The 12,859-nt window shown below is 49.4% G+C and overlaps 1 protein-coding gene across 1 annotated transcript in view; it reads right to left on the reverse strand.

Annotated features, from left to right (window-relative positions):
* Positions 1–9,092, reverse strand: part of LOC142591571 (uncharacterized) — a 47,254-nt gene extending 38,162 nt beyond the window's left edge. Inside the window, exons 1-2 of the mRNA XM_075703882.1 lie at positions 8,882–9,092; positions 3,977–4,008 (exon numbers count right to left, since the gene is read on the reverse strand). Coding sequence (XP_075559997.1) covers positions 3,977–4,008; positions 8,882–9,092 — 243 coding nt within the window. The remainder of the gene's footprint in view (positions 1–3,976; positions 4,009–8,881) is intronic.
* Between the last annotated feature and the right edge of the window lie 3,767 nt (positions 9,093–12,859).

Genomic DNA, 12,859 nt, shown 5'->3' on the forward strand with positions numbered 1-12,859 from the left:
TTTCTCAAATTCTCTTTACAGTATTCGGCAGTCTAAAGCTTTGAAAGGGGCTTCGACCGTTGAACCGACCCGCGCATCAGTTGTACCACAAGAGCACCATACCCTTGATTTCATGACATCAAGAAGGGCCTTTGCGAACAAGCTCCACACCAAACAGGTACCTCAATTTGACTTTTTTTGAATTAATTAAAATAAATTCGATAAGTTGCCGCCTTATAGCATAATTACGTGAGTAGAAGGTATCGAACAAAACAAAAATTGGAAGGCGATTCAACCTTCAGTTTAGGTCGATAAAAGCGAGTGTCTTCCTGGGCAAAGCTCGGGGTGAGAATGGGGTGTATAAACCACACAATTTATTGTGAGAACCGTGCTGTAGCGACAACGGCTGATAGGCGTGAAATAGAAGTTGATGAACCCCACCCACCCCAACCCACCTTTTTCTCATCAGTTACCCTCACCAGCGCATCCTCAAATTTATCGTCATCATAATATACTTCAAACAGCAGCAGCGCTGCCATAATCAGCACCATAGTCTTTGTGATCATCATTATCGCAGTCATCATTATCACCACAATCACCATCGGCACGAATTTTCATAAGAAATTGTATGGTTCATCCTTATCCTCAGTTCTGCTATATATTGAAGACAATATAGGGAGTTATGGTTTGTCATCATCAGTAGCAACAATAATCAGTTGTGTCAAATTTTGAAATTGTCAGCCCACAAAAGGGGCTCAAGCTAGAAACAAACGTACGAGATTCCGAAAAGCGGCTGTAGCGCGCCAAGCTAGACATTGGGTGCTATAACGTAAAACTATTCCAAACATTTTTGTTTCAATTCTGCAATGAGCCCTACGCGATTGATGAAATTTTTTTCGAACCAGCACCCACTGCGCCTGTCGTTCCTGCGACGTAAAAAAAGTCGCAGTTTCGCCCAAAAGGCGAAGCATCGATTGCGATAGCAAATTTGTAGATAGCTATACGAACTAAGGCTAGCAGTTTTATCAGCCGTATCAACTTGTAGACATTCGCTTACTAACAAAATTAATAATTATAGAATGTGTAAGTGCGACTGAATGATCACGTAGAAAGAAAAAGGCAAACAGAGACAGCGCTTTCTCTGCATGCCTATATCATCGATTGAAACCAATTAGCCAACCAACGTGTCTTAAATAAATGAACAAGCTCGGTGTCACGGTTGCACGGGTCAACATGAACACATCTCGCTCGATGAGTGCGGAAACTCGCTTTCAATATGCTGGAGTGAGGAATCGCGGCAGCGACAGTGGTCGAATTCCCCTTCGTGCATCTTTTGCTTCAACGCGAATGAATCGTCAGAACACAGCTCGCTATATCAAGCTACCGGCACTACGCCCACTTAGCAAACATCTCAGAGGGCTGTGAAGATGACGCCCGTGCGGGCGCGCACTTTGGCAACGTCGCAGATCGCTTTCAAGATACGGCGCCAGCACGGCATGGGGCTTCAGCCTCCCCCGAAATTTTTTCGTGCTGTCCGTGCACCGCCGACCAAAGCAACCCACGGCGCCGGAAATCATTCTGGATTTTGTCTAGAGCGTCTTTTTCACGCTCGGAAAGCCATTTCACGGCACAAATTGCGAACTCGGGCTGGATTTCGCGGCAACCCCCATGAGGGAGTCACACAACGCAAGCAGCGCCATCTGTGCACAAAGTTTCAAGGACGTTTTGATGGCGAACGGGCTCGCCGCGGCATCTCGCGAAGGCCGCGGAATCTACACCCTATCATGGAATTTACGGAGCGCGTGAACGTGAATTCCTAAACTTTATGGGTATAAAGTTCTGAAAAAATTTTGATGTGAAAGGTGCATTGCGTGTGCTTTAGATTTTCAATTGCGGAACTTTGTAAGTTCAACGTTCCAATAAATATTTGACGCCAAAGGTTCATTAACTTTTCCAAAGTCTTACGTCGGGCCATACAACGAAACAAGCCAAATCAACACATTATCAGACAAGTTGACAAAGCCCGCAGCGAGGCCCGATGAGACGAAGCGTTGTGGTGGTTCATTCGTGCCGTCATGTCACATAAAAAAATATCAACATTTTTTTTTCCACCTGCGCCAAAGCATCCAGTGAAGACACTAAATCCAGCCAAGGTAACTACGTTCTCATTTATTTTTTCTACTTTGACTTTTAATCGCGAGGATACATTGAGCCTCTTCAATTTGTTTGTTCTCGCTCTCCTACCAGCGGGCTGCCAGAGCCAGCCAGAGCGCATGCGTTTTTCTCGTGTTGCCCCGACCACCGCGCGGCGCACTTCGTTGCGCGTTCGGTTTTCTCTGGCCGAGTGCATTTTTGCCTGGCAGAGTTTTGGACGCTTTCTAGCCAGCAGACGAGAAAAACACACAACAGTCGCTCGCCGCCATCACTGTGGGGGCATGACGGATTGCACAGTGTTCGTTTGAGCGCCACCTCTGCAGGAAGTCTTGTCTCGCCGATGTAGCATACCCAGCAGTATGCGCATGGTTCTTGGTGGACCAACCGTCTCGTGTTTTCTTTGATATTCCTTTAATAGCCACATTAGTTGCCTAAAGCAGGCATTCGATTGGGACCAACTTACTTCCCGTTTTTTTTCTTTCATTACGGTGCCCCCGCCCCACAGAAGGAAAAAAAAAACGTTGTTGCGAAGAAGCGAAGTGTCGCATGCTGAAAGTTATATTTTGTTACTTCTTTTGCGGAAAGTAATGGGACATGTGACGCTTCAGCTGCCGGATACGCTTATTATATTATTGCGATGGCAATTATATGGACACTCTAGGCGCATTCCTGCCGTCGCCCTCATGTTCCGCATAAAGTCCAAGGGTGATAACATCGTGATACGCTTATTATATTATTGCGATAGCAATTATATGGACACTATAGGCGCATTCCTGCCGTCGCCCTCATGTTCCGCATAAAGTCGAAGGGTGATAACATCGTGACTGCGCGCCGCATGCTGTATGTGCAAGTAAAAGCGTGTGGGGGGTGGAGGGGAATGGGTGAGCCGACGATGGTGGCCCAGTCTTGTGTGCGCAAGGGAGAAAAGTGAGGAGCAAGCGCGCCGCCTTCCGTCGCGCGCGATACATCGAGGGAAGTGGATGGAATGGGGGCGGGATCTATGATTCTGTGAACCTGTGATTGCGCAACATGTTTATTTGCCTTGTTTCAACCATTATATACCTTGACTTTTTCTTAGATACGTAGATTTATTGGAGACTTGTACGTATGTTTAGATATCTTGTTGCGAGGTTTTGTGCATACGTGCAGTGAACTTGGTTTCCAGTGGCACTTTTTGCCCTTTATCAAGCTGTGTCTTCGCATTTGTATATTCCGTTGTATCTTCACATTTACAATGTACGAGGGCGAGTCCAATGAAGGTGAGCCTACCCACCCTGCGCAATTATGGTTCTGTTCATTATCTGCAAGGCCTGCGCGTAGCACACAGGCATCTCTCATTTACAAAAGTGACACGCAGCTGTGAGGATAAATGTTCTTTAATGGGCTCATACACTGGGCTGAACATGGTTGCGTGAAATATTGGAAGCTCCAGAAGTTGAGCAGCGTGGTGCCGTGAGGTTTTTGACAGCTGAAGGTGTTTCCCAAAATGATATTAGTCACCGTATGGCTGCCGTGTACATTGAACAATGCATTTCATTGGCCACTGTTAAGCGTTAGAACAAATGGTTCAAAGAAGGACGTGAAAGTTGCAAAGACGATCCCAGACCGGACCAAAGACCCCCTAACAAAATTGCAAAGGTTGCTGACCTGATGACACAAGAACGGAGGATAAGAATCGATGAACTGGCAGAGCATGTGAACATCAGTCACGGTTCGGTTCACCGTCACCGTTCACGCGATAATTCATGAACATCTCGGCTATAGGCTCTTGTGTGCGCAATGGATGTCCAAGATTTTGAACCACCGCCAGAATACGGAGAAGTTCGGCGCCGCCTTTACTCACCTGATCCGGTATCACAATAAGGGTGACGATTTCTTGTCGGCAATCGTGATCGGAGATGAACCATCATACCACCACTAAGAGCCTGAAACACGACGGCAAAGCTTACAATGGAAACATTGGAATTGACCAACCCCAAAGAAAGAAAAGGGCGTCATTTCCGCCGGAAAGGTGTTGTTGACTTTTATTTTTCGATCGACAGGGACCATTGCTGATAGAATTTGCTAAACCTTGAGAGACTATAAATTGTTTCCGGTATTGTGAAACGCCGTATCGGCTGCGTGTCGCAATCAAGAACAATTGACGAATGGGGTCATCTTGTCCCACAACAATGCCCGTCCCCACGTATTGTCAGTGCGTAGCGTTCAAGAATTCGTTTGCAGCATCTTTGGCAATGGCAATGCAGTTATTATTCATGTATTTAATCCCTAGGCAAATTTTTTAATGGAAGCTTTAGCTCGGGCCCAACTCCGACGTGGCCTATTCAGATACATGTAAAACACAGAAACGCTTTTCTGAGATAACTCCTGAATCGCTTTTAATGAAATTTGTTGCATTTGAGAGAGTAAGTTAAATTCTAGTGTCTGTTGGAAGCGGAATTTCGATTTATGGCCCGAACATTGTTTAAAATATTTTGAAAAATTCGGAACTTCGAAGAAAATAGAAGCACGAAGTTTACTAATTAATAGCTCTGCATCAAGAACAGATATCGCGGTTCTGTAAACGGCATCCATTACACTATTCAAAGCGGATACATTCGGTATGTCTATTTGTATCTTACGTGAATTGGTTGTGCTATGTACAAGGGTTCTGAAAAAGCCCTATTTCCATAATACTTATTTATTGAGACTCATGTGTAACATTAATTTTGTCCGCTGTAGATGTACTATTAAGTGCAATTCACAAAATTGTGATATCAATTTTCATTGATGATTGACAGAGTTGTAAACTTCATTGTTTCGTTTTCTGAAAATTTTCCGTGTTTGCCATTTTTCAATAAAATATTGACGACCTAAATCGAAAATTCGAAACAAACAATCACTAGACGTTATGTTTTTCTTTTAAATGCGACAAACCTCATAAAATTTGGTGCTGTGGTTGCCGAGAAAAATGAATTCTCATTCTATATGTATTTAGATAGGAGCATCCGACCTAATGTTTCCTCTTAGGAGGAGGCCGAGGTGCATAAAAGCGCGTGTTAGTGCTGTACCGTCGATGCAATTCTTCTGCATACGCCGATGAACTGCCGTTGCCGCTGCAGTTCTCGCAATTTTAAATTCTCCAAGGGAGCTGCTTGGAAATGTACAAAGCTAAAGTCTGACTAACTTTTCTAACTAATTTTTTTATATTACTAGAGAGAGGTGCCACATAATATATTTAAAGGCAGAGCAGCGCCAGTCAACGTAGATGAGCGTTGGCAGCAAGGCCGGGTTTAGTCCTCTGCAGCGTGAGCATAATAAGAAAGAATTCAGTTGAGTACAAAATTCACATGCAAGGAGGGCCTACGTCGCAAAACAAACAAATCAGTCAGCGTGTTAAGTCTGCTCAGGCAGTATCGAGGTGTGATGACTTCCCAAATGTGACGCGAATTTTTCAGCGAAAAATGGAACAAAAATACCATATGCAGCAACTATTAGCAATTCTCGTCCTGAACTACTTATTTTCTAAACACATTTCCCAAATAGAAAACACAATATCTAAGATGCCCTCGGGCGAAAAGAATAAAGCTGTTAAAGAAGCACTTCCTTGGTATCATTCCGATAAGACACAGCGTGATTTATATCATCTACAAACAAGGCAGGGTGGAAACCTCGCAGCTCAAAAGAATCAACAAGATTTATGCATGGAGCAACTAGCAACAGTTAAATGTGCGAAGCCACGCATAAAATAGATGCAAAAAATTGAAGCGTGCGACAGCTGGTGCGACGATTTATGTGGGCCACATAGAACCAAAAATTTCAGTTTTTGCAAGCTTGAGTAGCTGTAACATACAACACAATGCGCTCGTGCAGTCGTGCTGCCTAGCTAGCGCAACGCGGTAAAGAAGCGGAAAACAATTGTATAAGCGGTAAACGGCATTCCGAACTGTAGCGAAATGGCTTCCGCATGCTGCACTGCAGACTAACATCGTCGCTTACGCGTCTAACTAATCGGGTGGAAAAAAACACCGACGAGCCAAAGGAAAGGATGATAACAAGAAATTTCCCGCCGAAGAGACGATCCACTTTTGCTACCGTTGCTCCCGCTATGAGGCTTTGCGGGGAATTATTAATACCGTATCGCCGGCATGTTTTCGCCGGTATTTGAGCCCCCCACCGTGCAGCAATTCTTCTTCGACATTCGCTGAAGCGTTGGCCGCCCCACACATGCGAAGGGTGTTGCCTATTTTGCTCTGAAAACGTGAATAAGACGGAGAAGCACTGTCAACGACGCAGCAAACTACGGCGCGCGGCTGGCACCTCTCCCGTGTGTTCTGCGCAAGGCCGCCACCAGTGGCGCGTCGATCGGCGCGCACTACGCGTATACGGAACCTTACGCTGACGGCAATGGCGACAGCAACGCCGACGGCAGAAAAGCACTTGGAGTGTTCACATATTTACTATCGCTGTTGCTCTTCATGGACAGGATACCGCTGGTCTTGAGGTTGCCGTGCTGGCGGAAAAGCTTCGCGCCCTTGTGTTGGGTGGCTGGATGCTGTCGCTACAGTGGCTCCCCTCTCACGTCGGCATCCAGGGCAACGAAGAGGCTGACGCCCTGGCAAAGGCAGCACAACATGCCACTGTACTAGCCAGTACCACTGTAACGGTCTTCGACTATGCAAGGCACACATTGCAGCGGCGCCCAACGCTCCCCCTCCCCGCCCACTTCCTTACCGCGGCCTCACAAAGCGGGAGCGGTCTCTCTTGCTGCGCCTGCGGATCGGCTGCTCCTAGACGGCATCCCGGAGGTACACCAAAGCCCTGGATCCATCCCCGGCTTGCTCAGCGTGCGGCGAGAATGAAATAATCTACCATTTACTTTGTTCCTGGCCCGCCTTCTCGAAAGAGAGGACTTCTGTTTACATATCATTCCGACGCCTCGGACTACCATCGGTCTGGATATCCAAGCTACTGTTTTCCGGCCGGCATCAAGGCTGCGCCTTCAGGCACTTTCATACGTTCGTGGAGGTCACGGTATTGTCGTGTAAGTTGTGAATTCGCGGCATGGCTACCGCCGACAGCGGTACCTCACGGTACCGCGCTGTGCAATTGCCTAAAAACTTCTCTCCGTCTTCTCTGTTTTCTTTCTTTTTTATGTCCCCCTCCCCTTCCCCAGGGCGCTGAGTCGTGCTCCCTAAAGGTCTGCAGAAAATAGTACCGCTTCCTATTTGCAATCACACCCTATGCGTTCGCCCGCACACCCTCGCATGCATTCACTCACACGTGCAGCATACGGCGAACTGCGACGATTTTATCGTCGTTGGTCTTTATACGAAACCTCACGGCCACAGTGACGGCAACGCCGACGTCAGAAAGGTCCTGTAGTGTGCATATAATTGCTATCGCAATAACACAGTGAAGACGCCCTATCTGTTATCAACACGTGTATTTGTTTATCGATTGACCATATTTCATCGCCTAGCAAATGTTATCGTTCAGCGCCGGACGCGCCTGCATGATCGGAAATTTCTGGAATGTTATCGATGGTTTTATCCCCTTTCTGCTGTCGCCGAACCTTGTGTAATCTGATTGCATGTATGTGCGACGCGAATTGTGTAGAACGTTCTGGAAGACATGCGGGCACCAGCGATTACTCTTGAACGTTCGATGGCTCATGTATAAAAGCTGACGCGCTTGACCCGCTGAGCAGATTTCGACGATTGCCGACTGTGTTCGCCGCTATCGCTGTGGTTTGAGTGTAGCCTATTTACGAGGGCAGTGGTTCGTCCAATAAAACACAAGTTTCGCCATTCACAGTTTTGCTTCTTTCTTCAGGGTCACTACCACATGACATCTGGTGGAGGTGCTAATTCGTTTATGCACCGGACGCCCCCTACGAGCCGTGATCCAAGCCCATACCGCAAGGACAACACCAACGTCAAGCCGCTGACTGCAGTAGCTGCCCCCGGAGCACGGACTTCTCCCTGAGTCGACCAAGAAGATCATGGCCAACACAATCCCAATGGCTGCCCAAGCATCGCCCATTCTGCTGCAGCAACTTTAGGTCCCATCAACCTCCCACTAATGATGGACTGAAGACCCAGAATCCTGGTCGGAGACCTACAAACTAGTCGCGACTTTCAATTGCTGGGGCTCTGACGATAAGCTGCGCCATGTGTACTTCGCCTTAGAAGACGCCACCTGAACATGGCTTGAGAACCAGGAGCCGATCCTGACAACATGAGACCTGTGCTGTGGCGGCTTCCTACGAACCTTTACGAGCGTCGTGCGCAACGAAAGGGCCGAAGGTATGCTAGAACCCTGAGTAAACTACTCAACGAGAACACTGCGATCTTCACCAAGGAGCTGACGAGCCTGTTCCGCCACGCCGACTCTGATATGCCTGAGGAGGAGAAAATTCGTTTCCTCATGCGTAGGGTAAAGCAGGAGCTCCTTCGCCGGATTGACACACAACACGCCCAGGACTGTTGCTGAATTTGTTTCCGAAGCCACCACCATTGAGAAGGCGCTTTACATGCAGACAAGGCAATATAACCGCCGAAACTGTACCAATGTTCAAGCACTCGGCAGTGACGACATGCGAGAGACAATCAGAGCGGATGTTTGCAAAGAACTGCAGAAGACCTTCCCAATGTCGCAGCTTCCAGTGACCTCAGTCACCGATATCGTCAAAGAAGAGATCCAGCGATCACTTGGGGTTACTGAAGTGCAACCATCGTCACAGCCCAAGCCGGAAACGGTTACATACGCCGCCGTCGCCCGTCGCCAGATTCTCCCTCGGTGCCTGAGCCAGGGCCCCAAGACGCCACGATTCCGTCGCCAGACACCGCCGCCGCCACCCCGCCCACCTGTCGGCCTGCGAAACGCCTCGAGGAAGACAGACATTTGGCGCGCCCCCGACCATTGCCCGCACTGCTACCATTGCGGGGAAGCCAGCCATGTGCACTGCCGATGCCCATACCGCGACTTGGGACTGCGAGGGTTCGCCATCAACGCGCCGCATCCACAGCTTGGGGAGCGCCCTCATGAGATCGCCGATTTTCTCGCCGCCACTCAGATGGACGACTCAGATGGCTCTCAGATGGTTCGCCGTCACCAGGCCGCTACCTGTCGCCGCGACGACGACCATAGACTGGCCCAGCCAGGGGCCGGTCTGCGAGCCCATACCCGGAGTACTAAAAGCAGCAAACGATGGAGGTGTGGTTGCTTTTCGTCGAACTGACGAAGACCCTCCACCGCCGACGAAGACGCCGAAAAGTCTGTTTCGATTATATATCAACGGTACGCCGCCATCCCGACGAATCCTGGAAGCAAAGAATACGCAGACAAAAGAAGACCTGACGACGCGACGTTCCAGCCACACGTCCACACGACGCAGCTGTGAACCGACGCCAAAACCTAACTGCAACACAAGATTCGACGCGCTACTCGACGGCCACTCAATCACCGCCTTAGTGGACACAGAAGACTACTCCGTCATGAGTGGACCCATCGCCGCCCATTGAAGAAAGTTAAGACTGCATGGGAAGGCCTTCAAATTTGAACCGCTGGAGGACACCTCATTACGCCAAATAGAATCTGCACGGGAAGAATTACCATTCATGACCGGACCTACCCTTCCACCTTCGTTAACCTTCAACAGTGTTCACGAGACGCCATTTTCGGCATTGACTTCCTGAACCTACACGGCACAACAGTGACCTGAAGTCAAAGTCAATAACGCTATCTGAAGATCAAGTGATACCGCCGGAGAGCGCTCGTAGTCTCCGTGTCTTGCGTGTACTTGAGGACCAAGTCAGTATCGAGTCTCGCACCAGCATTGTCATCTTCATCGGCAGCGGAACACCCGCAGACATTAAAGACGTCATCGAAGGCGACCGAAGTTTAGTGCTCCACCGTGAAATTCGCGTCGCAAGAGGGATCGCTTGGCTGCACAGAGGGAGAGCGAAAGTGATGTTGACAAACTTCAGCCAGCAGTTCAAGCACATGAACAAGGGCACTATGGACGCATACATCGAGGAAATTGAGAAAAGCAGCACTGCGTTTGGTCTCTCGGATTCTGCTGCCCGACGACCATCGTTTCCGAACCAAAATTCGACATAAATCCAAGTCTCCACCTGAGTAAGCAGCCACGGCTCAGAATTCTTCTGCCGCGATACGACTGTAATTTGACGTCATCGATGACTCGACACACCAATTGCAAAGCATCGTATAATAACTGAAGAGTGCGCTCAACCACTCCACCAGCCCTTACGGAGTTTCAACACGAGAACGTGAAGCTATAAGTCAGCAGGTCGACGAAATGCTGTGCGACGCCGTCGTCCAGCTGTCGAAAAGCCCGTGGGGATCTCCTGTGGTCTTGATGAAGGAAAAGGATGGAACCCTGCGTTTCTGCGTCGATTATCGTCGACTGAACAAGATCACGAAGGAAGACTTAGGCCCCCTCCCACTGGTAGACGACCCCTTGGATCGGCCCTGCAACGCAAACTACTTCTCGTGGACAGGTCTCAAGCCTGGCTACCGGCAAATACAGGTCGATGAAAGAAATCGAGAAAGAACCGGCTCCATCACGCCAGATGGCCTCTACGAGTTCAAGGTCATGCCATTGTTCTGTGCTCGGCGCCTGCAACGTTCCAGTGCATGATGGACACGGTGTTAGCATGTTTCAAGTGGCAGAACTGTCTTGTCTACTTGGATGATGTCGTCGTGTTCGCCCGGAATTTTGACGATCACCGTAGGCCGCTTGCCACAGTACTAGTGGTCATCAAGTCGTCAGGACTCACTCTGAAGCTAGCAGAGTGCCGCTTTGCCTAAGATGAGCTTCTTTTCCTGAGCCACGTCATCAGCAGCACTGGAGTCTGCCCCGACCCGCGAAAGACAGCTGCCACCGCAAAGTTCAAGCAGCCCGCCGACAACAAGGCAGTGTGTAGATTCCTTGGCATGTGTGCATCTGCAGGTGTATGTAAAGGATTTTTGACGCATCGCTGAGCCGCTGACACATTTAACTAAATCTAGTGTCGAGTTCCTAGTGGGAAACGCTGCAGGCGGACGCATTGCAAGAACTCAAACGACGCAGGCAGTCGTTACCGGTACTTGCGCACTTTGACGAGGACGCCGATACAGGAAACCACACTGACGCCAATAGCCTAGGCCTCGGTGCCGTTCTAGTCCCGAGAAAAGAGGGACTTGAACGGGTGATGGCTGTCAAGAGCTGAAGGCACTTCTTCTAGAACTGAGAAGGAATGCCTCGCCATCATTTGGGCTACAGGAAGATTCCGCTATAGCCTATATGGCGGGTCATTCAAAGTCGTCAGCGACCATCGGCATTGTGTTGGCTAGCGAATTTAAAGGACCCTTCAGGACACCTGGCGTGGTGGGGCCTCAGACTGCAAGAATAGGACATCACTGTAATCTACAAGTCCGGACGAAACGCCCTGATGCCGGCAGCCTATCACGCGCCCCATTGAATCGCCGCCGAAAGATGACGAGGATGCCAGCGCCTTCCTTGGAATATTAAGCGCGGAAGATTTCGCTGAACAGCAACGAGCAGACCCGGAACTGAGAAGTCTGGTCGAGTATTTGGAAGGGCACACCAACGTTGTCTCTAAGCGAGGATTGTCTTCGTCCTCGCTTCAAAACAACCTATACTCGTAAAGAATATCTTCTTACCAATCCGCGCCAACTACCTTCATGTTGTTTCCTTAGCGTTGCGTCGAGAAGTACTGCACGCGATGCATGACGATCCGACCGCTGGACACCTCGGATTCTCCCAGACACTATCGAGCATACAGGAAAAGTATTACTGGCCACGCCTGACCGCCGACGTCGTCCGTTACGTAAAGACATGCCGAGGCTGTCAGCGACGCAAAACACCACCGACAAGGCCAGCGGGATTACTACAGCCGATCGAGCCTCCTTGCCGACCATTTCAGCAGATCGGGATGACCTTGTTGCGACCCTTCCCGATGCCAACAACCGGAAATAAGTGGATCGTCGTGGCTACGGAATACCTCACCTGATTCGCCGAAACGAAAGCTCTGCCATAAGGTAGCGCAGCCGAAGAGGCGAAATTCTTCGTGAAGAACTTTTTGCTGCTACATGGCGCCCTAGAAGTCCTCATCACCGACAGAGGAACGGCCTTTACAGCGGAGCTAACCCAAGCCATTCTACAGTACAGTCAGACAAGCCACAGGAGGACTACAACTGCCTACCACCCAACGACGAATAGTCTTGCATAGCGTCTGAATAAGTCCCTCGCCGACATGCTATTATTATACGTCGACGTCGAACACAAGACCTAGGATGCCGACCTGCCATACGTAACCTTCTCTTAGAACGCGGCGGTGCAAGATACAACACAGATCACGCCGTTCCATATAGTTTTCGGCAGGAACCCTACGACGACTCTCAAGCCCATGCTGCCGCGCGTCAACGACGAAGAGAATCTTGACATCGCCACATATCTCCAGCGCGCCGAAGAAGCCCGACAGCTCGCCCGCCTACGGATAAAGAATCAGCAGCTTACCGACAGCCGACACTACAACCTCCGACGACGCTACTTCGAGTACCTGCGCGGCTACCGTGTTTAGGTTCGGTCCCCGATACGCCGACGAGGAGTCAGTGAGAAATTACTGCGGCGCTATTATGGACCTTACAAGATCATCCGAAGTATTGGCAAATTGGACTATGAGGTCGTGCCAGAGGGCATTTCGCTACCACAGTGCAG

This window comes from Dermacentor variabilis, chromosome 8 (assembly GCF_050947875.1).
Source record: "Dermacentor variabilis isolate Ectoservices chromosome 8, ASM5094787v1, whole genome shotgun sequence".
Taxonomy (NCBI): Eukaryota; Metazoa; Arthropoda; class Arachnida; order Ixodida; family Ixodidae; genus Dermacentor; species Dermacentor variabilis.